This window comes from Aulonocara sp. 'chitande type north' Nkhata Bay, linkage group LG16 (assembly GCF_057382095.1).
Source record: "Aulonocara sp. 'chitande type north' Nkhata Bay isolate Kocher_YH1m ecotype deep benthic linkage group LG16, A_spYH_male_GT1.1, whole genome shotgun sequence".
NCBI classification, from domain to species: domain Eukaryota; kingdom Metazoa; phylum Chordata; class Actinopteri; order Cichliformes; family Cichlidae; genus Aulonocara; species Aulonocara sp. 'chitande type north' Nkhata Bay.
In genome coordinates, this window is record NC_141359.1 from 25,709,857 (window position 1) to 25,732,154 (window position 22,298).

The following is a 22,298-nucleotide window of genomic DNA, read 5'->3' on the forward strand; positions in this document are numbered from 1 at the left end:
AGATTAGCCATTAAAATTTAAGTACAAACAAACTAAAAACATCTTCGGGTAAAAATAGATATCTCACCAACATCTGTATCTGGTGTTATAGCTCCATCTTCCTGTTTTGCAGAGAAGGTTTATGTATAAATATAGATTGTGAAACATGCTAATTAATCCCATGTTACGTATGCTAATTAGCCAATTGAGCTGTGGTTAAAGCACGCTAGTCTGGTCTGCTTGATCGTTCACGTAGAGTCTGCTTCAGAAAGCAGATTTAACAAACTGATAACTTTTTTTTACTTGTTTTCTGTTACAGATAAAAAGACTAAATTATGTTTATCTTGGATTAAGTCTGGCTGGGTAATTAAAAATAGGAGGCCTTCAATACCAGAATGCACCATGGGAACAGGTAAATTGAGCAGTGTTTCTTTTCATCAAATTGTTATTGAACTGTTGGCTAGTTTGGACGGTGACATTTAAAAAAAAAAAAAAAAAAAAAAAAAAAGAAGTAGGCTATAGATTAAAACTCTGAAAAGTTGACTTTTGGACCCACAATTATAAAATTTGGCCTACTGATAGAGATTTACAACTGAAAAGGTGTTGAGGTTCAATATGATGGCTGCTTTACTTGTAAAGTATTGTGTAGCAGAACATGACTACATTTCAAGTTGTGTAAACTTTTCAACATGAAATGCTGACAGGGCACATTAAGCTATCTCCAGTCTATATTCATAAGTTGCCTGGGGAAACGGGTTGCAACCTGGAAATGTGTTGGTTGCGACGATAAGGTAGCAGAGCATTCTTTTTTTCTTATTTGCGTTGCACTTTTTCACGTTTACTACCACTCGGCGAGTAGTTCTTAATATTTGCTAAAAAGTCAGCATCTTTAACTCAAAACCTCAAGGTGACTGCTGTGATCTACTAACAATCAAAGCAATCATAAGGATGTTTTTGACGTGGAACCTCTTCAAAGTCAATTTAACTCAGTTGAGAATTCATATTTTTCCCAAGCAACTGGCGATTTCCAAGGGGCCGCCAACCCCCAATATATCATACTCCTGCTAAATGAGGATAATATTAGATCCCTCAGCGATTATTTTTGATGTTTCCATGGTATTGGTAATGATTAGGCTTTTTAAATGGTTACTTAAGAGTTCTAGAAATGTTAGTGGTTTTAACACTTGCCACACTAAGACTTGAAAGGATTTAAATGATTCAGACTCAGGCAGGTCTGGGTCTTCATTTCCTGTACATTCCAAACAAAATGAAGCCAGATGGTAATGCATGAATAGGATACTGGTTAGAAATATTTGCAGTTCCTAACATACAGTATGTGTGTTAAACATCTTTGGACCAAGGGAGTGGCTGCGTCTCAGTTTCTGAACAGAAATATCAATAGAAGAGTTGGAAAGTAATTCTCATCATTTTCGCTGCTTTGCCAGAGGAGTTTTAGTGTGCTTAAATTAATGACATTGATTTGATCTAATACATTCCTTATTATAATTATTGACTCACTGTAAAATCCAAATGTTGGCACCATAGCTCCAAAGCCACTCTTGTTACACAGTAGGTCATAATCCAATATCTTAAGTGTTTTTGTCATGTCCCATTGCCCTCTGTTGTCTCTAGGAGTAGAAGCTTGATTTTTCTACTGATGCTAAAATTTCCCCAGGGGTCCATATTATCATTTTTATTACATTTTCATGTGGCTGCCAGATAGGAAGAATGCTGAATGGGTAAGTCGATAAAATCAAGCAATAAATGACTGTTGTTGTTGTCTTGTATTTAAGGCGGCGAGTGGCGATGTCACAGCAGTGAGGAAAGTCTTATACAGTATTTTGTTGCATTGACTGCCCATTATTAACATCCACTGTTAGGCTCTTTGAAATGCTTATTTTTATTCCTATATTTTTTTAATTAGAAAAGCAAGCCTGTGCTTTGTAAAACTGGAACATGTAACTGATGAATGGACATGCTGAACTATGTGGATCGCCTCATTTTCAAGTCTTATTTGGGGATGGGATTAAGATTTTTCCAATTAGGTTGAAATATAACAAAGTCCTCCTTTATGAAATTAGTCTGTGCTGCTTTATGCTTTGCTCTCATTTTTTGTGTGTATCTAATTAATTCCTATCTGTCTTTGCGTTAAAGTGTTACGGCTTTAGAGCATATTTAAATCTCTTGGGGGAGGAAAAAAACTTTTTTGACTATGGGGTATATTTAAATGACTATGGTCCAAATAGGGGTAATTGGTGTTATTGGAGCTATTGTTTGCCTCTGTTTTAAAATTTAATTTGGGATTCACATATAGTAGCTTTATATCCTTTTTTTTTTTTTTTTTTTTTTTTTGAGCTCCTGTAGAAATTGAAATTGCTGCCTTCACAGCGAGCTGGAAAGTACATCAGATAGCAAGTATATCACTTAGTGCTAATTAGAGGTACAATAAGAAAATGTTGGGTTTTTTTTTTTTTCTTTGACCGCAATGCCTGATGGTAATTTATAAGAGTTATTACAAGCTTGCAGGTACTTCAGTTTTTCTCTGTTGTGCATCAGTGTTTCATGAGGCAGGCCGCAGGTGTGTAAATTCAAGCCTCTTGCCATGCAGTTTGCTTTTAGAAACATTTATGAAAGAATGGATTATTCTGAAGAGCTCAGTGAAATGTGGCACTGTAATGCAACTGCTGCAACAAGTCATTTCGTGAAATTTCTTCTCTCCTAGATATTTCACAGTCAACTGTAATTGGTGTTACGGCAAATTAGAAGAATTTTAGAATTATCACAACTCTGCCACAGTGTCTGATCAAGTAAAGTCACTGAGCTTAGTCACAGAGGGTTGAAGTGCATAATGTGTAAAAGTCGCCATCATCAAAATCAAATTGTAGCAGTGCTGTATCCTTCGATCTCATCGGTAGTTGCTTCAATCGCTTGCTTCTAAGTTGAGAAAAGGAAAACTCATGACATTCCTACTTTGCTTCGCCAGTGGTTATTTTGCTTGTAGTCACTTGACATTGTTGAATGCTGTTGATTTCTAGGTCTCAGCTCCTACATTACTGCTAGTCGCTTCCTATGTGTGGACAGTCATTCAGTAGGTCATCCAAAGACATGATGAATAACTAAAGCAAATGAGACCAGTCATAGAATTAGTAAAAAATAAAAAAAAACCTGAGTATTGGCAAAATAAAAAATTTGGTCCATTCTTTAAAAAAAGTACTGATAACAACAAAAAATGTCCAGATAACTTCATAATCTTGTCTTAATAATAAGAAAACAAAAGTGGATGATCATTGAATCTCTTTCTTAGTGATACCTATTAGGCTTTTAGCAAACGTCTACAATTCTATCTTCATTAAGTAAATACACAGGCAGCTTAGTCTTTGCTAGTAAACATCTGAAAAATGTGTCCCCTATACTGATGGATGAAACCAAGATTAAATTGTCTAAATGATGGCAAAAGGAAAGTATGGAAAAGGAAAATAGTGTCTCATAATGCAAAGGCTTACACACTAGCCTGTTTAAAAATGATGGAGGCAATATAATAGCATAGCCATGTATAGCTCTCAGTTAAACTGGGGCATTGTTGTTTATTGATGATGTGACTAAAAAAGCAGCATATAGAAATATACGGCCTCCTTAGATTTAGGCAGATGCTGCAAACTGATAGGATGGTGCATCACAGTAGTACACATTAGTAACGGGCCATGGAAAACAATCCAAGAGCATCTTTAAGCAACACATTTGAATGGATTTTTTGTGTTGTTGTTGTTTTGTTTTTTTTAAATGTCTGATCAGTCATCTGTAGAGCCTGATATTAGTTATTTGCTAATTTAGTGGTGTGGGTATTTCAGGTGGCTGATAATGGCTAATAAATTAAAATTTAAAAAGTAAAGAAGCGCTAGAAAAAACACCCTTCAACTGTGTTATGAGTGTTGATGTTACATAGTTGTTAACCAGAGGGCACTCTGCAACTTTCTTGTTGGCGGCATGTATGGAATGCTACAAATACAACAACTAGCTGTTTGAATTGAAAGACTGTGTAAAACAAGTTTTTTTTTTTTTTTTTTAAAAGACTAAATCTTAAACATTTAATGCAATATTTTTGCCAAACCTCGTGAATTAAAACTGAAAGTCTAGTTGCAATTGCACAAAAAAAATAAATCACTGTCCCAACATCTATGGCTCTGACTTCATCTTCTTCGAATATTTATGAGTCAAAATATCTATATAGTGAGAAAGTCAACGTACCGCACAGACCTATCTTCGTCATGAAATTCATGACATGTACACAGTCCCCTTGTTGATATAGAGGAAATGACTGACTTTTTGTGGATGACCCTAGAAAGACACGGGTCACTGAGGCACGGCAGACAAGCTGAGCTGAAATGGCAATAGCAAAATGAGCCTCACCACAGGAATCCCATCTTCATCTAAAGCTGATCTCTCTCCCTTTCATCTGTGTATATGGTAGAATCCCTCAAGGATTTATTGTAACAGTTACCAATAAGCTTCAGTGTACCTAAAAGGCCCAGCAGTAAATTTCTTGTATTGTTGCCAGACAGAACGGCTGGTATAAATTAAGATGTTTTGAAAATAGTGAAATGTGTTTTGTATCATTATTTCTTCTGTTTATACTACATCACATCAGGTGTGATCCGTGTGATTCATTTGTGGGTTGTGAGGAGGTGAGGTCAGGCTTTTTCTGGGTTAGTTCTGGTAATGTTTATCCAAGTGTGTCATGTTTTCCATTTACATTATTGATCCTGAGTGCTGGCACGTGGCATATGTTGTAAATGGAAGCTCTAAGTCAGGTTTATCCAAGCCTTTTTTTAAGTTTCATGTGCAGCAATTAAGTGTGTAATTTCCCTCTATGTAGAAAGTTATAATTTGTAACTTTTAGATGAAACCAAGCAGAAGTTTGCTGTCGTTACGTAATGTGATGTGATAGCAAAAAAACGGTATGCTCTGTCCGTTCTTCGCTTATTTCTGTTTATAAGTAGTGGTAATGAAATGCTTACCATTCCTGAATAGCACAAATACCACTTAGCAGAATGAGTCTTGTCGGCATCCTCCAGGGCCTGGACAGAGGATCTGTGGTGTCAGCGCTCAGGAAGGTTTGGAGGGGACATCAAGGTGAATGCTGAGTTGTAGAATGGTAGGAAATCATTGAAATTCAAACTCCGAGGCTGCAAATGGCTTGGTGGCAGATGGAGTCTTTGTCAGGGAAGAAAAATGGCAGTTAGGGAGCATCAACGCCATTTTCCCTATCAGCTCTGCTGGCGGCGGTGACCTTCTGTCGCTCACGGAGATCCCCTAGCACTTGATCAGTTATCTCTCCTCTAAGCTAGTGGGAAAGGATTTAAATGTCATATTTAAAGGGGGATTAAATGTGTAATCATTAAGCAGGGTGTATGTGCATAATGAGGGAAATTGGTGGCAGTGAACAAGCAAGCACTTGCATCCTTGAAACATTTAAAATGAACTGTATTTTAGAGCTGTCCTGTATGCAACCTGTTTGTCTTGGCAACCAAAGCTTTGGCAGCCAAATTGAGACAATGGCTGAAAAAAAATATCACAGAACACATAAGTTAAGGCTTATGAAAGGGTTGTGATTTCAGCTTTATTTTCATGTAAAATGATTGGGAGAAAAAAAAGAAAAGGCTTAATTTGTTGTTCCTCTCTTACACATTGCTCAGACTCAGTCTTGATGCTGCAGCTCACCGAACAGTACAGTTAGAGGTATGCCTGTCTGAGCAGATGGAAAGATTTGGTTGTCAAGAAATTATTTTGTTTGTTTGTTAGTGTTTTTAACTTGGTGCTGTGTGAAGCTCTTGAATCAAAGTTGATAAGCTGGCAAAAATAAGGCTAAATGAAGCCTAAATGATCACTGCGCTGAATATGAGGGATGTCAGGCTAGGTCCAAGCTGATTTACAATATACAACTTTGACATTTTAAAGGATATTTACAGTAAATACCCAAAATTGAAAACCTAATAACTATTCAGCAAATGAATACCTAATTATTTGTGTACAGCTCTATAGCATTTATATAAATGTGCGGGAGGGGATAGAAGACCATTGTTGTTATAGAATTACTGAAAATATTTTGACAGTTAATGGGCAGTGATTACTCAGGGGTATGAATGGCATCTATTTGGCGGCTGGTTTTCATTAACATTACGTGACACAAAATAAACAATTTGCTAAGGTGCAAGGGTTTGTAATGATTAGAATGTTTATGCAAATTATATTAATGTGGTAATGGATCCTCTCATTACTTGGATAACACACATGCACAGAATAAAACTGCGCTACACGCGTATTGTTCTTGACTGTAAATAAATCGCCATAAAATATCAGGTGGACCTGGGGAAAAATGAGGAAAATGAGCAAACGATGCAAAAAGCAAATGACATTGAGACACTAGTTTAATATGTATGGATTTCAGCTTGATGGTTGATTTCATTAGCAGATCTCATTGTTATGCATTGACTGTCCTCCTGCAGTAAAATGAATATTATATTCATGTAGCCTGAATGTCCAGGAGGAAATGTTTGGATAAGTGGCATGCTTCGGGAGGGGGGGAGGAAGCAAAGGGTCCATTGCTGTCATGGTAATTATTTATTATTTGATATTCATACATCAAATTGATCTTTCTTCAACAGCTTTTGATTTCGTATACTGAAAATATAAAATTAAAATCAAATATCAAAGACAAATAAAACATCTGTGTGGATTTTTTGAGCTGTGGTGCAAAAAGGCTTTTGGTGTTTTCATGGAGTCCTAAATTTAGTGGATTTTTGTGTGTGATAAGAGCAAATTCAAATTATTTAGTTTTAGTGTTACTTAAACCATAATAATTTTTTTGTCATGTAGAGATTGTATGCGCATTAATGCTGTTTCAGGGGAAAAGAGCACCAAACATCAACCCTCCTGCGCAGCACTTGTGTGTAGTCATATTGTTGTTTTTGCTTTGCCTGCTTACCTGCAGGAGTGCACTTTTATCTAAAGATTTTCGGATCTTGTCTTCTCTTCACTTCCACAGTTCTTCTTATGTGACAGTGGAAGGCACTGGTATCTTTTTATATCTTTGTCCTGCTTTGTAGGCGTCAATTAGTTTCATTATGATTCCACACCAGTGACAGCTGTGGCCAAAGGCATTATGTTTTCACGTTGTCTGATCCTCCACATCCAATTCCCAGAAACACGATATCTCAGGAGTGCCTAAGGGGAATTTCTTCACATTTGACACAAAACCATCACTTGCATTCGAGAAAGAACTGATTAGATTTTGGTGGTCAAAGGTCAGGGTCACCGAGGCTGCACAAAGAGCTTTTCTGCCATATCTGAAAACTTTATCTCTTAATTATCGGCCAAAATTTTGTTATAATTGGTGTATAAAGTGATGATGTCATGAGACTTCCTGGCCAAAAGATCAAAGGTCATAATTACAGTTATATTGTAATGTTCTGCAAAAACACTTTTTTGACATTTTTCAGAACCACAACACTCTCATTTGGTTGGATACAAATCTTTGGTGCCCATCTATTGCATTTCTTCAAAGCTTATATTAAAGTAAATCTGTAAGTCTGGACAAACATGGTGAGCGGGAACTTGATTTGCACACTATCGCAAGGTGTCTTTCTAATTTTGCATACGGTGTCACTGTTGACTCAAAGCAAAGAATCCTGAATCAAAAATCTATGGGGCAAATCAGAGCTTACCCTAAAGAGCCAGAAATCCAAATGGGAAATGTCAGTCATCTTGTTGTTGTTACGGCACATGCACCTAGTAGAGGTTTTTGATAGTTTTAGCTGTGTGGTGGCAAGCATATACCTCTGCTCCTTCCCATAGTAAAGAAGTAGCTAACTGTGCTTATTCTGTTCGTAACGTGAATTAGCATGTCATTTGTTTAGCGCTGTCGTAGGCTCACTGGATTCAGCTGTTAATGAAGTAACGATGTTGTGAAACTTTGCACATGTATAGTAGTTTAAAGGCCTTTTTTTTTTTTTTTTTTTTTTTAATAAACCTTTTTCAGCTCAAACAGTAGAAGGACTGACAAGCTGTTGTTACAGCGAGGCTTAACTCAATGACAGCAGCAGTGCTTCTAAACCAAGAGCATGTTTAAGCCCACATTCCAATTATATACTTGTCATATTTGTTAGTTATAGAAATTAGCCACTGGTTGTTGGCACGATTGCTGGTATGGTAATAATTCAGAGTTTTTAAACGTTAACCTATTACCGGTAGTGTTGAGTACCAAAGTCAATGCTGGTGTTATATGGCAGTGCAAGCAGGTGATGGAAATGTGCAGTCAGCTCCAGAGGAGAAGCTCTTTCTGTGAAGATGGCTCTGAGGCAGACAGGAAATTAGTTATTTTTTGCTGCACATTCATCAAAATAAAAATAGTCTGAGTATCCCAAGTGACTCTCGTGGATCTATTGAAGGCACAGCTGCATGTACCGTGAGCTTAGTATTAACTCTCCAATGAATTTCAGGTGTTTTGAGTGCTAATAAAAGAAGCCAAATGTTTTTCTTGTTCCTCATCTTACAGCCATTATCTTGCTTCATTTCACTACAAGTACCATATTTAAAAGAATAAAATGCCCTTTTTAATTTTGTAACCTCTCCCTGTTAGTTTTCCTAAAATTATGATGTTAAAAGCCAGGCACATCCTGGTGCCAAGAACAAAGAACTCTGAATGGAAAAACTGTTTGATATTTTCCTTCACCATTTCTCTGATAACCTTTGCTTTAATGGCTCACAGCAGTGGAATGTCAACAGGGATTGTCTGTGTTCAGTCTGTTGCTCTTGTGGAGCCCCAGACAGTGACATGACAGACAGGTAGAGCATTAGGGAATAAAGTGCATGTTGGCGTATATATATATATATATAGAATGTACAGTGTCGTGAAAGAATATTTGCACATATATCTGCTGATTTATTTTTTCCATATTTGTCACAACTCACATGCTTCAGATAATCAAGCAAATTTTAATATTAGACAAGAATTATACCATTTTTCAGTGCTAATATTCCCCCTCTCTCTCTTTTTTTGTTTTGTTTTGTTTTTTCATTTGGAAAGCTGTACTCAGTTTCCCTAGCCACACCCAGGCCTGATTACTGCCAGAACTATTAAATAATGAATAATAAAATTAATAAAACCCCTGACAAAGTGAAGTAGACCAAAAGATCTCAAAAGCCAACGTATCATGCAGTGATCTAAAGACACTCAAATACAGCTGAGAAAGAAAGTCATTGACTAGTCTGAAAAGGGTTTATCCAAAAGTGGAGGATTTGGGAAGGTTAACCATTGTTCCAAGAGTGGCCAGCCTACCAAAATTACTCTAATAGTGTGTTGACGATTCATCCAGGAGGTCGCAAAAGAAGCCAGAAAAAAAATGTAAAGAACTAGAGACCTCATTTATGTCAGTTAAGGTGAGCGTTCCTGCAAAAAACACTGTTCACCAAAAAGAACACAAAGGCTCATCTTACATTTGCCAAAAAAAACATCTAGATGATTTTCAAGACTTTTGGGAAAAAGTGGACTAACAAGACAAAAGTTGTATCCCTTTACATCTGGTGTAAAACTAAGACAGCATTACTGAAAGAGGACATCATCCCAACATGACAAATATGCAATAAAATAAGAAATCTGGAAGTAGGAAAATACTTGTCACGGGACTGAACCTTGGAATTTGGATTACAATAATATTTTGCTTAAATAATCAATCTAATATATAATGAGGCTTAACTCAAATGTCAGCATTCATTTAATTTGTTAATTCCATGTCCCATCTTTCACAGAAGTAGGCAATTATGATTTCTTTGGCTTCATTTTATTCTACATTAGGGGGAAACGGTGCTAGTCCCATTTTGAGTGAACTAAATAAAACTATACGTCTTTACTCTTTTCCTTCATACCTAGCAATAAGTCAGAACTCCTGTGCTTATTATGCTCCTGGACTTAGCTACAGCAAAATATACTTAGTCTATCCAAATGCAAAATATAAACACATTTCAATGATGAAATTCAAGTTAGATGCTCATTCATTACTCTAAGCACGACCAGTTTAGCTACCTTAGGGTCTTTAGCCATGTGAGTTCATATTATGTGATTTAACTGCACACGTTTTTGGTTTATTATTTTAAAACTAATCTAATTCATAACATGTTAGTGGGTTTTAATTGTCCCTTGTGTTTTTGCTTTGCATTATACAGAGCAAAAAGACAAGTGTTGTTAAGCATGTTCTGCAATAAATGACATCATAAATTGTGCCAAACTGTCTTAGAAAAGATGACCTCACCAGTCACTGAGATCTATGTTGTGTGAGCAAAGTCTCTGAGCAGAATCTATTAATCCTGCACTACCCTGTAATCATTTGTGTATTTGGTTTTGAAACGCTCCCACCACAGGCGTGGGAATTTTTAGAATTTTTAATCTGTACTCTTTTCTGCATGACTTTGTGGAAGAAATGTTTTTATTAATGGGAAAGAAAACACAGAAATGGGACCAGAGCCACAGCTCAGCATTAAAGTGTAATAAAACACAGCGAGGTGATCTGGAATTCTGTATCGCTTTCAAATTTTCTTATTTAATATCGTCACTGCTGAGTCAACCCTTTTGTGTTTGCATCACAACCAGACATGAGCGTCATGAGTCAAACAGTTTGACATTTCTGCCCAATTTCAGGCTGCTTTTGTGTTCTGGTTTGAGGAACTAGTTGTTTTTGCTGCATCTGTCCTTCTATCTGTCTGTCTATCCATTATCTGCTGCTTATTTCAGGGCCAGTAGTCTAAGTAGAGGTGTCCGGACCTCAATCTCCTTGTCTACCTCCTTCCCAAGTCAACTGCAATCTCTCCAGTGTGTCTTGGGTTTGCTCTGGGTCATCTTGTTTGGACGTACCTTGAACACCTCACACAGGAGATGTCCAGTCTAGTCAGATCACTGAACCAGCTCAAGTAGCTTCCCTTCAATGTAAAAGAGTAGCAACTCTACTTTGAGCTCCTCCTGAATAACTAAGCTCCTCAACCTGGCTACAAGGCTGAGCCCAGACACCCTTCAGAGGAAGCTCATTTCCGCTGCTTGTGCTCACTATCTGATTCTTGCAGCCATTAGCCAGAGTTCATGACCACCACAGGTGAGGGTGGGAACGTAGCTCGACAATTTCACTTTCACATTCTCTCTTCACCACAACACACCAGTACAGTGTTCACATCACCATAAACATCGCACCAGACATTGCTGGCTATGGAGATATGAATCAAATTTAAAACCCCTGGACTTTAATTACCTCAGAGGTGTTTAAGCAAGATAAGTGCTCGAAAAATTGTGGCTCACCACCAAACTTGGTTTTAGATGGACTGAAAAGAGGAAGACTATAACTAACTAAAATAAAGTAAGCATTAACCTTTAGTCAACGTCCTTTAAAAATAAGAAGCCTGATTTTTAAAAGCTTTCTTGTCTTTCCGTCTTTCATGTGCCCACTGCAGTGTCTTTTGAATGTGTGAAAGCTGGAAGATCAGTGCTCTGTTATAAACCTCTTAATCATGCTCTCCCTGACATTGCGACATTGAGGGCTCTTTGGTTTCTCTGCATCACTCTAATGCAGAGATGTGTTCACATGTCCATTAGAATGGTGATTTAGAAGATCAGCTATTAAAATTAATGTTTTCATTTTACAGCCTGAAATTTCATTATCGCAGTGTCACATTCTAAGGTTAAAATCACGGATCCCTTTTTGTGACCTTCATATAGGGCATTCAGCATGTGCACAGATGTTGGTTTGAATATAACCAGAATCATCTGCTTCAATAAAACAGTGGACATACGGACACAGTGTCACTAATGCCTTGAAAGGCACACTCAGGATGTTTTTTTATTGCTTCATTTGGCACACTACAGTCCCACCTCCCATTACGGTTGCCATGTGATTTATGTTGTGCTCTTTGGAGAGTGAGACAGACGGGAGCTGGGAGTGAAAATACTGTGATAGCTTTGTTTACCTTGATCTTGACTGCCTTTTATTTCTTCTTGGACATTGACAGCAAGGAGCAAAGGCTTTAAAAACTCTCTTAGGCCTCATATTTTCACATTTATTAAATGCTGTTTCTTATTTAGAAAATACAGGTTGTTGCAAATGCAGTGTCAAACCATAAAGACTCTCAAAACCTTTTTACATATACAGACAGATTTTGCAAGTTCTTTCTAATAATCCACTACGTGATCCCTTTACAGTTGATTACTGAGTAAATAAGCAATAATCATAATAGCAGGGGAGTCTTTTGTTCAGTGGAATAAAAAAGACATCCGTTACTCTGAAGCAATTATTTTACCAAGCCTTGTAGCAGCAGTGTGCTCATGTTAGATTTTTACAGTTGTTTCCTGTTGGATAACTGAACCTGATTTATATTCTCAGTATTTTTTCCCACTCTTTATATGGCTTATGCACCTTTTCAGAAAATTAACTGACTGACTGAGTTGCTGAATTCCTGTAAGACTTGTGTGTCAGTCTAAGACCAAGTGAAACTGCATAGGAAAGCCTTATTTCAAATGCTATTTTAAATGCGTGTTCTGCAAAGTGTGCAAAAAAACTGCAAAGTATCAACAATTTTTACATCTTTTTGTTATATGCTCACAATATCATCTCAGTTTATCATAATCTAATAATCATTTTGCACCATTATTTGCTGAAGGAATTATTACAACGATTAAGTATAGAGGATGTGGTTTTCAATAACAAAACAACGGTGTACATGTGACTGTTTGTAATAAGAGTTGGCTTACCTTACAAAATAAAGACATGCATATGGTTGGAATGTTAAGGATAATTAGGCAATGAACAGGCATACTGTATCTTTAATTTTTACAGTTGCCCTCATTAATTGTAAGTTAATGTTGTAAAATATACTGCTTTAACAATCAATTCACAATGGAGAAAAATAAGTAATTGGATGGCATTCTCCCTGTCCTAGCCAACAACAGATTAATAGCATCTGAGGTGCATGAAATTATTTGTTCTTTTCTCTCTCTTTACCCCCTCTCTTCCTCTTTCTCTGTATGCGTCTAATTAAAAACTGCAGGCACAGCTACACAGTTTATTGCCAGTGCTTGCTGTTGATGGGGCAGCAGAAGGCAGGAGCTCAGGGAATGTGTTTTTGATGGATGTCAGACTGTGTAGAACATGTGGGACTCCTGTTTCGGCTTCACGTCCCAGCGCTAGATCACTCCTCACGATAATGATCCACATGCACAGTGTGAAGGACAAATGTATCATTTGAATCGTTTGTCATGCTAAGGCCTCATGCCATTCGTCAGAGTCAATTTGCCATCTTAACTATGACTGTTTCCCATGTAGCATTCTATACTTGTTAAAAACAGTCAAGACTAGAAGAAATGGCCTTTTCCCCCCTTTTTTGGCACAGGTAAAACAAGGGCTTCTTGTTTTGCCTGTTCCAAGCAAAATTATAATAAAATCCCTGTGCCTTTTCTTTTCTTTTCTTTTTTTTCCCCCTCATGCATTTCTCAAGAGCAAAAAGTGGATTATTATGCCGTTAGTAGGATGCGGGTGGATCTTTTTGCTGACCACACAGACTTTCTGGTGGTGGTGATGGTGGTTTGAGGTGTGTCATCGTAATGACAAGTGCTGCAGTGTCACAGAGCAGTCTGTTCTGGGTCTGTCTCCACTGGTCAGTTTTGTCAACAAGTTTCTCCATAATTGTCTTATTTATCCACACCCACAAGTTTTGTATGAGCTGTTTGTTCTTTATGCCAACTTGACCCTTACTGATGAACACAACATCTGGAGAGCACATGGATTCTTTTGTCTCCCACTATGCCAATAAAAAAAGGGGTCATTGCAAACCTGAGGTGAATAGTAACCCTGCTCTTGCAGACTATTGATAATGTAGCAGTGCAGTGTTTTGTTTTTTATGTACCGACTGCACAGTTCCTCTGTCATGATGCCACGCTTAACATATAACATATACCAGTGATGTTTTAGCAGGTTTATATATAGAATATTTTAGATTGGGCATCATAGTAATTTAGTTAATTATAATAATCACCTTATTCCGATGTCTAGACTGCAGCCAAATGAGTGGTGTCGCACATGTACTATTTTCATTGCTTCACACCTATCACAAGCAAAAAATTGCTCAGTACTGTCATTTATGCAAAATATAGTTTTGTCACTGTAGTGTCAGTTAAATTAAATAATCAGTCACAGTTGATTTATTTCTATTACTTTTCGAGGAGAAATGATGATTGATATATTTTGTACTGTATGATTATCAGACCAAGCAGGCAATCTTTTGCCTCAAACATACTTATCTGCCTTACTGTATGAGTAATATACTGGAGATGGTGCCATGTGCACCTGATGTAGGTTAGGCTGAAGAGTCCGTCTTAGCTGGTGGTATTGGTCACACATGGCACTTTATCATTCTTCGGGTGGAGTGGGAGTCGAGGCAGGGAACCATAACTTGTATTTAGACGACATGGGTGGAATGAGGAACTGACTGAAACTAATAGGAGTATGGACTTCCAACTGATCTGTGGGTGTACCACTGCACTTGTTATGTACCTGCAGTGACTGCTGACATTCTCACATAAAGGTCTGCACAGCATCTCCACATTTTGTGTGTGTACATATACTTGGGGTAGGCTAAGAAAAGCTTCACATAACTGGCTTTAATTTATTCTCTACTAATTTCAGCCACTGTGAAGGTTTCAATCACTCTTGGCTTTTACATTTCCCTATATCCCCATGTTAAAAAAAAACAACAACCCAAAAACAAACATTCACAAGAAATGTATTGTTCTGAAGCAAAGGATGGCACGTTAATGTCTTACAAGATGGATTTAACATTGTGAGCTGATGCTAATTAGAAGGGGACCAGAAATGTTTTGTTTTCTTTTACATACTCATTCCACATTCTTCATAGATGGGTAAAGAAAATGTAGAGCACCTTTGTTTTGTTCAGCTCTGTCCCTGGTTAAATGGTGTTCAGGTTGTTGGTTACCTTTTTTGTCTCTAGAGTGTGCCTTCCATTAGCTGAAAACGACACTGTCTCTGCAGTTAGATTACTGCTGATCCATGCTGTTGACTGTTACTGATTTATAATTGTTAGCAGCAGCCATCTGTTGTGCAAAAGTAACATGTAAATAAGGAGTACATGAAGTAAATGCTTTAATATATATTAATGTAGTTTATATATGCATATATGTTTTATGTTTGCTTTTATGTTTTCTCTGCTATTTGCATTTAGTTAGTGAACCAATTGAAATTATCTGCATCCATGGAACTTGGTGTTTTTATTTATCTATCCATTTTTGGTACTGCGTGTCATCTCTGGCACTCACACTTAAACCAAATTCACTGAATGGATTTTAAAGGTATGTCATTAAAAAAAAAAAACAGAATATTGTACTCGCTGCTGTATTGAGGGAAAACACAGGTTAATTCTGCACTACAAAAATTCCTAGTAACAAACAGTATCTGCAGCATGTTGCAGTAACATGAAGAAACAAAGTAATTAAAGTCTACTGTTGAGTATAGTATAGTAAAACTGCTCAGAATCAACTATGATGTTGAATTTTATATTTTACTTAAACAAGTGATTCATAGGTAATTGATGGAGAGAATTGTTTTCATTAGCGTACTAAACATCATAGAATGAAGGGAAAAGTATAATGTAGCGAGGTCAAAGTAAATGTTTTTTCCCCCCTAATAATGCTTTATAAATATGGAAGCGCCTTTGTTCTACACAAACTCGCAGCCAGCCATTGTAGCGAGCGTCGTCCTTTCCAATGAAGCATGGCTGAAGCTTTCTTGTCATTTATCTCTCATCAGTGCTGTTCCTGGTGACGGATGATACTTGATATTCAGAGGGTCGCTTTGTCTCCTCAAATTAATCAGATGCGCCTGAGAACCACCAGGGAGAAATCGTTGGTGTAATGTAAAATACCGTAACAAAGGCTGGCTGTAAAACACAATATGCAAGTATGTATTAAAAAGATTTTAATGGAAAATCCATGCTCTTTGTGAATCTCTGTGGTGTGATTTGGATGATAGGCAGGGAGGGGGGGTAACAAAAGTCTATGGGTCATGAGAGAAAACTGTAGAGATTACTTTACCACTCTTTTATTCATCTGTATGGACTTGATGTAAAGGTTATAGAAGGAAAACTGAAAATGGGTTTCCTAAGAGGCTAAAAAATTCAATTTTCTCTCATGATCACAGTTTATATTGCACTAGTTTCACATTAAAGAGCTTTGAAGACCTTTTCGATATGAATGACTTGTCACAAGTATAGTCGAGGCCTGTGTCTGCTTGCAAATGGATTATGTGCCAAGATTTGACTTAATGATACGTCACTGTTAAGGTATCAGAATGCAAATGCAAATTCATTACTGATGTAAGGAATTATATTCCATTTTAATGTATTGCATGGGACAAAACATATATAGTAATAATTTTAGTCCAGTGTTGTTCTAATTTATTTAAAGTGATGTGGTAATTCTGCCTATAAAGTCTTATAAGAGTCTCAGTGGTATGTTGGCCATAAGCAGGTTTTTCTCCTTTGTATCTTATGTTGACTAAATTGTGTTTGACAGATAATGGAGTCTGGTAGACCCCTGGCTTCATCACCTGAACCGTTCTTCCTTCATATGGCCTCATCTAAAGCCAGCTCATCCCCTGCTCCACCCCAGAAACTCCACACCAAGTCCAGAGCGACCCGTAGTCCTATAGTCAGCTCTCCCATCACCATTTCTGGTATGTATAGACAGTAGAAAACTTTACATTAGACTTAGTTAGATGTGCTCAAAGTAATATAACAAGGTTACAGTTAGTAAGACTTTCAACATTCATCCAAGTGGTTTAGGAAAAGTATTGCATTAGCTGTGTGTAAAAAAAAAAAAAAAAAAAACAGAAAAACAAAAACAAAAAAAACCCCCAACTAATAAATAAATAAATACTGACAGTTTTATACATAGTCCCATTTATAGAGGCTTAAATTAAACAATTGCCTTACAGAACAGTTTCATGGCCAGATGAGGCCTGTTCCCTTACAGTTCTACATGTGGAGTCGATTTTGCATTTGGTAGACGTTCACTGAAACTCTCTTTATCATATCCAAAAAGATGTGACTGCACGTCAAGGATGCCATCATTAGGCAGGAAGATCAAAATAAACCAGATAAATCAAAGAGATAGCAATTTTACAAGTGACCAGATCAGAAAAGAAAGAAAGCATTTGCTGGCTTAGCAACACCAAAAGGCCATAGAAGATAACTAAAGTACATGATCACAGAATTATTTCCATGGTTAAGAAAAACCATGGAAACAAACCGCTCTTTATACAGAAAGACAAAATTATAAACATCTTAAAATATGTAAAACACCTTACCAGTCCTGGTTAACAGCAAGAAAAGAAAACTTTGGCTGGGTGAAACCAGATGGAAGTATAAAAAGTAGGGAGAAGGAGAGAAACTGCTCCTGATCCGAAGCATAACAGCATAGACTTAAAACATGGTCTAACATGATGGAAGCAATGTAATGGCATGGGCATGTTTGGCTACCAGTGGAACAGAATTACTAATCTTTGTTAATGATGTGACTGCTGATAGAAGTACCAGGATAAATTATGAAATGTACAGAGCTATACTCTCTGCTCAGATCCTGCAAAATTGAATGAACAACATTTCACAGGGCAAATGGACCCAATGTAAACTACGAAAGCAATGCAAATGTTTCTTAAGGCAAATAAATGGAATATTCTTCAATGGCCAAGTCAATCACCCGATATTAATCTTAATAGAAGATCCTTTTCAGTTACTGAAGACAAAACTGAAGGCTAAGAGATCCACAATCGTGGTAGCCAAAGGCAGAAGATTTCAAGGCAGGAAAAAGATGGCATCAGGCAGTAATTGACTGCAAAGGAGTTTCATCCAAGTACTGAAAACAATTGTTATGTTTAAAATTGTTAGTTTGTGTAATTCCTTCTGAATCTATATTTATTTTTATTTCAACTATGTATAAAAATTTCTGAAATTGTCAATGCAGTACTTTTGTTAACCCCCTTGAATGAAAGGTTAAAGGCTTACAGACTGGAGCGTAGATCTTAATTAGATCACTCTCAGATCTTAATTAATTATTTATTCAGTTATTCTACTCATATTTCAGACAGAGTAAAAATATATAATAGAGAGGTTGAAGTTCAATAGTGCAGTGCTGCATGCAGAACCCGCAGTCTTCAGTTCACTAGCTATGAATATAAATTTTAAACGTATCCATCATTCTGACTGACTTTTCAGACGGTCCACAAATTATAAATGCAAATTTATTTAAAGGAGCCATCCAGCTAAATTCTCCAGAAGAACTGAATTCAAATTTCACAATGCAGTCGAGGATTTAAGGCACCTTTCCTCCAGGCTTTAACATGTTATAGTTTTGATAGAAATGAAAAGGCCATTGAATTAATGAATGTCAACAGTTAAAAAGCTGTGTGTGTCCTTGTGGATTTCTTTTGACAACTTTTAGTTCCCGTTTATTTTGTGTGATTTGACACGTCTGTCGGCCTCACACTGTGCGTACAGCCACCAACATCTCTTGGTTTCTCTGAATACTAATTGTGGCCAAAGCTATTATGCATTAAGCAACAGTGATGCGTAAGCTGTCAGATGCCCCGTGACCGCAAAATAATGTGCAAATTTACATATCCTGGTTTGTAATTATTTTTTCCTTCATGATAAGATGCCCGCAAAACCAGTTGTGGCTTTGGTGTGTTTTTGTGCGTGTGTGTGTGTCATGCTATCACCATGCTATCACAATAAAGAACAGACACTCTCATAAATAATTCATTTTTGCATCCTTACACTCAACGTGCATAGAAATTTCCCAGATAATTTATTTTGCACTGAGCAGTAAATGCTGAAAGCGCACTCGCACCTCTGTAGTCACATCATTGTTAAGAGTATTAACTAAATTGAGTTCCTTCAAAGATTTCTCATCCCCTTTGGGAGGTACGTATCACAAGCCCACCGATGACAACACTCCTTTGAACAGAATTATAGTCGAGCATTCCTAAGTTTGTGAGCTTATCTCTGAACTGTTTTATTCAGCACCACCTATTATATTTAACAGTGGAAGAGCAAGTGTCTGATTCAATACTGATATCTAAGAAAATTGCCCTCTTTTTGGTCATTTTTTACATTTTTAATCTGGTGAAATATTTTATCCCTTTGTTACTTTGTTGACATATGAAGTCCAAAGGTTAAGACCAAAGAATAAATTTTTTTTTAAATGTTATTCAACTATCCAGAAATAAAATTTCTCTCTCTTGATTAATGGAAATTTGTTCCTGTCTCTGATAACACTTATTAGGCCACTGTCAGTATTCACTGTACTACGAGGTTCTGTTCTTTGTCCTCTTATTTATTTATTTATTTTCAGTCTACACTTAACTAAATACTGAGAGGCTAATTCTGATTTAAGAAAAAGGGAGTTTGTTATTCATGCATGTGTCAGTCCCAAAGGTGCGCAAAGCCCTAGTTCATTTTCTAAGGCTTTGTGATTTCTTTAAATCGCTTGTGACCAGATACAGACTCTGGACCAGCAGATCCTGTGTTTAATTTGATCCTGCTTTATCCAGCTTAGATCTGTTGCAACGCAAGCAGAGATGATGATTAGTCATCCTTTTATTTTAACTCTCTAGTCACTCGTTTTAGTAAGTCAGTGGCTAAAATTCAAAAGTATGAATTGTATGATCTGTATGATCTGTGTCTATTGGATATTTTTCTTTTACATGTCATCATGAAGCCCATTGTGATGTGTGGTAATACATTCTTTCTTTAACAATATAGGCACTGTATTGGGAATATATTGTATCAACATGTAGGCGTGTAAAGATTTGATAGGAAGCTGGATGGTGATCAGTAGATTCAGTGATTCTTATAACTGTTTACTTTGCTCTCCAGGTCATTCGCTGCGAATAATGGAGGATGAATGTGTAAATATGTCTGTCAGCCCCAATAGTTTGAATTTAGCCAACTCTCCTGTCGCGCTCAACGCATCAAGTTCAAGCTGCTCTGAGTTTGGAGGCCTAGGATGTCTCGGTTTGTCTGCCTTGGCTGCTCCATCACAGCTTGGTACTTTTCCAGGTAATGATGCTTAAGATACTTATATATTTCATATTTTTCTCATTTTGATAATGGATGTGAATCTAGTGAATACTGTGAAATAGGGCTGTTAAATCCAATTCTCCACTAGTTCACTAACAGATTATTAATGCCTAACTGTACAATGTCTTTCTCTCGCACTCAGATTGGTGGTGGACATCTGAGACACAAACCAGAGCAGCTGCAGCCTTCTTCCCCCCTCTTTTAGGTCTGCATCCCTTTGTTTTATCAACCTTCAAGAGCCACGATCCTGTTGATTTCCAGTCACGGCCTTCAGGTAAAAGATCTCGTGAGAAATTATTCCCTAGTCTTACTTTTGTGCCCTATTAGGCAATAAAAAGGACGTGTAAATTAAAAGTGATTAACAAGGAAAGCGTATGCACAAATTACATACTGCTTTTAATATAAAACTTGCCTTGTTAAGTGCAATTACTGTGTGGTCGTTAACCTCATATACTTTTCTTGTTCCTTTTAATTGTCCTCTTAACATGTTGATAGTAATATGAGTCATATTACTTGTTCTCATAAGTGTCCACTAAAATAAATGTGCGATGCCAGTTTCTTTAGGTGTTAATGGAACAGTGAATGGCAGGAGTGCTTCCTCTCCTGCTGGGAACGCTCCTGCTATGAACACTAGTTCATTACTAGCAAAGGGAAAGAAGGAGACACCTCAAGCCAACAGTCATGAGCCGGGCCAGCTACATCAGAAAGCCGTTGAGAAAGCAAACCAAAAGGTTAATATTTGGTCAAACACTTAAGAGCCTTTGATAGCGGTGTATTCCACTCCATGCAAACTCACTTTAGTGTTTTCATCTATTGAAAGTTTATAGTTTAGTCCCTCCTCTATAACCTAATGAAAAAAATGTTGACTTTGTATTATTACCATTAAGAAACCCAACAAAAGACCACTAGAGACATCGAGCATGAGTGGCAGCCAATCAGAGTCTCAGTCAGAAAGCTCCAGCGAGGTTGAGGAGAGCAGCAGCGACCCTGACGATATGGAAGAGGAAGATGATGATGACCAGAGCAGCGACAGTGAAGAGTCGGGTTATGAAAAACAGAGTCCAGCTAAGCAGAAAGTCAAAGTAAGTGCGTCTCTTGAACTGCTCTGTAAACAGCGTGTTTAGCTAAGCTCTGAAAATCCGTTAAGATCAGTTTTTGCTGAAAACATTCTCAAAATATTTTCCTTTTAGTCTAATAGTTGATTAATGTGAAAAAGCTTGCTTTAGTTTGTTTCTAGGGTAAGAACAAATAAAGGTTAATTTGTATTTGAAAAATAAAAAATGCTTTCTGTTGATTAGATGGTAGTTGGTTTGCAATAGCTGCCTCTTTGGTGGGTGTCAAACTAGGCTTTGTGCTAGCTGACAGAGCTGCCACCATGAGGCTCTCTCAGTAGGAGCTGAAATGACATTCTGTCTTCTCTGTTTGCCTCATCCTCCTACTCAGCGGCTGACACACAACACTCCCGAGAGTAAAAAGAAGAGACCTTGCACAGTTGATGGCAGCTCAACTCAAGACGGACATTGTAACAGTGTTCGTTTGACTTCCTTTTATCACCCCCAGTCTTATTCCAGTCCTGCTGGCCTGCTTCAGTCTGCAGCACTGTTTCTCCAGAGGCCCAGGACTTCAGAAGAGGAATGCCAGCAGCACACCAGTGTCATACAGGCCGCAGGACTGGCAGTTAGCAACAGTCCCTTACCACAATCCCAGAGAGCGGCTTGTCCTCTGCCTTTTAGATCTTCTCCCAGCCCCATCTCCTTCTCCAACTCATCAAAACATTTGGCCACTTTAACATCAGCAAAGCGCTTCCATCCTTCATCCTCGCCAAAGCATGCTTCTGTCTCCTCTTCTCCTAAACCTCTTGCCCTCTGCTCCACTAAAAAGTCCCTCTCTCAGTGTTCCCCACTGAAACCTCTTTGTTCACCCAAAACTCCTTTCTCGTCGTCTTTACCCAAACCACAAACACTGCTGGCCTCAAAAGGAGAGTCCCATATGCCCAAATTTTTGATGCCCTCTAACAAACACAGACATCCCATCAATAACACGAAGGACAGCAGTGGAAACTTCCCAGATCAAAGCCTGTTACTCTTACACACTTCTAAATCGAAACAGGTGAGTTACAGTATCGAAGCACATGAAAT

At 37.5% G+C, this 22,298-nt stretch overlaps 1 protein-coding gene across 14 annotated transcripts in view; it reads left to right on the forward strand.

Annotated features, from left to right (window-relative positions):
• LOC147311660 (bromodomain adjacent to zinc finger domain protein 2B-like) overlaps nt 1-22,298 on the forward strand; it is a 51,855-nt gene that overhangs the window by 6,822 nt on the left and 22,735 nt on the right. For 5 of the 14 annotated variants that reach the window (XM_086267879.1, XM_086267869.1, XM_086267868.1 and 2 more), the window contains exons 2-9: nt 299-391; nt 15,831-15,980; nt 16,595-16,754; nt 19,957-20,139; nt 20,303-20,434; nt 20,716-20,891; nt 21,048-21,242; nt 21,604-22,269. In XM_086267879.1, the coding sequence (XP_086124005.1) occupies nt 15,975-15,980; nt 16,595-16,754; nt 19,957-20,139; nt 20,303-20,434; nt 20,716-20,891; nt 21,048-21,242; nt 21,604-22,269 (1,518 nt within the window). In that variant the 5' untranslated portion in view covers nt 299-391; nt 15,831-15,974. Of the gene's footprint in view, nt 1-298; nt 392-15,830; nt 15,981-16,594; nt 16,755-19,956; nt 20,140-20,302; nt 20,435-20,715; nt 20,892-21,047; nt 21,243-21,603; nt 22,270-22,298 lie in introns of those variants that run through there. The other 9 variants (XM_086267867.1, XM_086267875.1, XM_086267878.1 and 6 more) reach the window with 5 other exon arrangements.